The sequence below is a fragment of the Phascolarctos cinereus genome, unplaced genomic scaffold (genome assembly GCF_003287225.1).
Source record: "Phascolarctos cinereus isolate Bilbo 61053 unplaced genomic scaffold, phaCin_HiC Scaffold_2;HRSCAF=192, whole genome shotgun sequence".
Classification (NCBI taxonomy): Eukaryota; Metazoa; Chordata; class Mammalia; order Diprotodontia; family Phascolarctidae; genus Phascolarctos; species Phascolarctos cinereus.
In genome coordinates, this window is record NW_027555625.1 from 55,779,377 (window position 1) to 55,783,426 (window position 4,050).

General features: G+C 51.0%; 1 protein-coding gene across 1 annotated transcript; it reads right to left on the reverse strand.

Annotated features, from left to right (window-relative positions):
* Positions 1 to 1,009: 1,009 nt before the first annotated feature.
* Positions 1,010 to 4,050, reverse strand: FOXC2 (forkhead box C2). Its single transcript, XM_020989221.2, has one exon. It carries the CDS (start codon positions 3,419 to 3,421, stop codon positions 1,892 to 1,894), a length of 1,530 nt encoding a protein of 509 aa, XP_020844880.1. The 5' UTR covers positions 3,422 to 4,050; the 3' UTR covers positions 1,010 to 1,891.

Here is a 4,050-nt window from a genome sequence, read left to right on the forward strand (position 1 = left end):
GAGAGGTGGGTTTCACCTGTTTCAGTGGGAATAGGTCAAGATTCTAACTGGGAAAGAAGAGGCAGAAGCATTCACTGGAGTGAAGGAAAGTGGGAGAACTTTTTTCCACCCAGAGAATGAAGGAGATGATAAAATCCTCTATTTTCAAATAATGCTTTACACAGGATATTTGAAGGGATCAACAAGATAGAGGAGATGAGAGGGAGGAGAGAGAACAAAAAGAACTGAGCTTTAAGCCCAGAAAAAAATGGACTTCTCAGTTCTTAAAATCTAGAAAATCATTTTTCTGACAAAAATAGAGTCGTTTCTGTGGGATGGGAATGAGGATGGCAGGGTAAGGAATTTTTAAATCAAATTCAAAAGTAACAAATACTTCCCACCAGATTTCTGGCTTCAGGAAAGGGTCCAGCACTGATTTTGTCACTGAAATGAAAGAGATTTAAACCCTAATGAGTAAGTATCTAGGCCTACTCTGGTGCACGTCAGTTACTACCATAAAAGCTTCCTAGGATTGTAAGCCCGAATCCATTTAGGAAGGCAGGAGAGAACTAAAGCAACCAGGCAAGGTCCATAGTATTCTATCATTTTTATATCTCATTCCCTCATTGGAGGACTGTTCAAAATATCCAGATTTGGTGGCATCATTTCTCTATTCAATTGCACATTTGCAAAATCAGCAACTGATCAATATGCAGTCTTCAGGCTGATTTCTGACCAAAAAAAAAGTATTTTGTCTTTGGTCTAATTTATTTTAAGTGGGATTTGTCATGAGTATCAAATCCTTTACATTTTTAATAAACCAAGAAACTAACCAATAAAATTGTGGCTGTTTCCCCTCATCTGTGTGTGATGAGTAAAGATGGATACAGATAGATGGGCACACACAAAGTATTTATATAGAAAATGTGCATCATACAATGCATACACCCATATTTTTAGAAATAAGAAAAACAGGTGTGTTTTAGAGCAACTTTCGGGAAATGCAAAGACACAAACACACTGGCCAAGCTTTGAGCAGGAAAACAACATGGATTTATTTTAAAGTAAGTACAACAGTCAAGACCACATCAGACAAACAAAGGTGAAGCAAAAAAATATATATATGTATATATATTTTTTAAAATTAGGGTGGTTTTTTTTTCAGGAATGCTCAGGGTCGAATCTACTGTATAAAACATCGCACTTTGTAAATAAAAATGACCATATGCTTGACTTCTTTCTCCACCAACAAAAAATAAATTATTTCCTTGTTCTATGAGAAGAACCCTAAGTGGAAAGAAAGTCTATTGCATAATTGAACAACAACAAAAGTACAAATCACTTGTATTCGACTGGGCAGTTAGAGATTGTTGGGGGACATTTAAAAAATCCAGTGAACTCAACTTTAAATATTATATTAATGGCTCTGAGTTAGCCTGATTAGAATTCCACACACTTTACAGCACAGTAAGAGAACGTAAAAGGACACAGCATATACATACGCATATACTCTATATACTCGCACATAGAGCAATGTACGGGTGTAGAGAAAAGTCGTATAACGATCGCTAAGGTATTGGTCCGTAACTTACTTTCTGAGACCACAGAATTGAGCATAATGAAGCCATTCTGCTTAAAAGGCGGGAGGGCTGATTTTTTTTAAATATAAAATTGGTTCATTTGGGTTAATTGTTTGTCTTTGGCAAGTTGAATTGGCTGGTCTGGAATCCCAGAAACTGGGACAGCAATTTAAAGTTACCTGCACAAGTCTCAGAGGGCTCTCTGCTCTCGGGTCCGCTGGTAAGTTTGTCCAAATATTGTTCGTCTCTGCAGCCTTAAGAGTTTGTAAAAGCCACCTGCTGGGAATGTTGGGGGGTGGGGAGCCATCGAGGCGGGCTGAGGGTTCGGGGACTCAGTATTTAGTGCAGTCATAGGAATAGGGGTTGGTGTGGCGGTATATAGAGGGCGTGGATCGATATGGGAGCTGACAGCTCGTGTTGCTGCTCACCTGGTGCTCGCCTAGGGCCGAACTCTCGATTCCCAGCCGATGGGAGTTGAACATCTCCCGGACGTTGGGGAAAGTCTGCTGCTGGGCTGCAAACGTGTGACCGGGAAGGTGGTTCAGTTCCCCGCTGTGGTTCAGATACCAAGAGGCTGCCTGACTTGCGGCCGCGCCAGTCTGGGGCGGGGGTTGCTGAGGTGGTGGTGGAGGCGGCGGTGGCGGTGGCGGCTGCGGGTGCCCGTGGTGAGGGTGGTGCTGGGGGTGGTGGTGGCCAGAGCCGGCTAGCGCGCCCTCCTGGCTAGCCGCGAGGCCCAGTGTGCTTAGGGGCGACGTGGTGCCGTTGGGGTGGTCAGACATGGCCTCCTCCAAGACTGCCGGACCGCACATGGGCGACGGCCTCTCCGCTCCGGTGTAGAGGCTCATGGCCCGCATGCTGCACTGGTAGCTCCCGCCTGTGTCCACGCCCTGGGGACAGGACTGGCTGTAGGCTGCCGGAGGCGCCTGACCGTAGGGCAGCGCTAGCGAGGATACCACCAGTCCCGTCCTGCCGGACACCGGGCTCAGGTCCCCGCCTGGGGGCGAAGTTCTCAGGGTCATGATGTTTTCTACGCTGAAGCCCGAAAGCCCGTTGCCCGACGGATGGTGGTCGGGCAGCGAGCCCTCGGTGGAGCCTGATGGCGTGGAGGCCACGCTGCGGGGGCTGTCCCGAAGCGCGCTGCCACTCTCCGGGCTCAGAGTCTCCACCTTGGTGATGACGGGCAGGTCGGGCGACGAGGCCTCGCTTTTAATCACCACCTTCTTCTCGACCTCCTTGGGGGTGTCGGAGCTGGAAAGAGGGGCTCCGGCATGGGCAGCGGGGCCTTTGGGCGCTTGGGGAGGCGGTTCCTTGAGGTGCCCCCGGTCCTCCTTCTCCTTGGGCACGTCCTTCTTTTTGAAGCGCCGCCGCCGCCGTAGGAAGCTGCCGTTCTCAAACATGTTGTAGGAGTCCGGGTCCAGGGTCCAGTAGCTGCCCTTGCCCGGCTTCTTGTCGTCCCGGGGCACTTTCACGAAGCATTCGTTGAGCGAGAGATTGTGACGGATGCTGTTCTGCCAACCCTGTTTGTTCTCCCGGTAGAAAGGGAAGCGGTCCATAATGAACTGATAAATGCCATTCAGGGTGATCTTCTTCTCTGGTGCGTTCTGGATGGCCATGGTAATGAGAGCGATGTAGCTATAGGGCGGTTTCACCAGGTCCTTGGGCGCCGTGGGCTGGTGGTGGTGGTAAGGCCCGTAGGAGCGGCCCACGCCCGCCCCGTACTGGTCCGGGTGGCCCGAGTAGACACTCATGGGGCTAGCCATGCTGCCATAGGTACCCGCAGCCCGATAGTAATTCTGCTCGCTCAAGTACGGCACTACTCCCAGGGCATTGGGATCCGCCGACACGGGGTAGCGAGCCTGCATCCTGGAAGACTGCTCCCCCGCCGGCGGCACAGGGACTGCGGGCAGGGGCAGGGGGGAGGGGGGCAGGGGAGGGGGCGAGAGAGCCCCAGAGGAGGCTGGGGAGCCCAAAGCGTCGGTGCGAGAGCCGCGGAGACGGTCTGCGGAGAGCACTGGCGGGTCTGGGGAGACCGAGCCTCGGGCACACGCCGCCCAAATCCAAGCGGAACTCTTTCAGAGGCCCCCGCAGCGAAGAATCAGCATCCTTTGGAGTGACCCAAAGAGGAGCGCCGACCAAATCGAAATAGATTTAGGTCTGGTTTGGTTCACGGAAATCTAGAGCTCTGGGACTATTTGCCGGGAGGGTCGCAGCCTGGAGTCCGCTGGCTTGTAGGAAGGAGAAGGGGAGGAGAGAAGGGGAAAAAAAAAAGCCAAAAGGCAGGACGGGGCGGGGGAATGGGGTGAGGAGTGGGAGAAGAATTTAAAACTCTCGCGGAAAAGAACCCCCAGTTTTCGAGAAATCAAGGCAGCTCGCGAACGGAGGCCGTCTGTCCGTCTGTGTCCAGTGCGTCTATCTGCGAGGAGCCTGCGAGTCCGAAAAAATCAAACTCCCTTTTTAGGGTTTGGGAAAGTTTTCAAAACTCTTCTTGCTC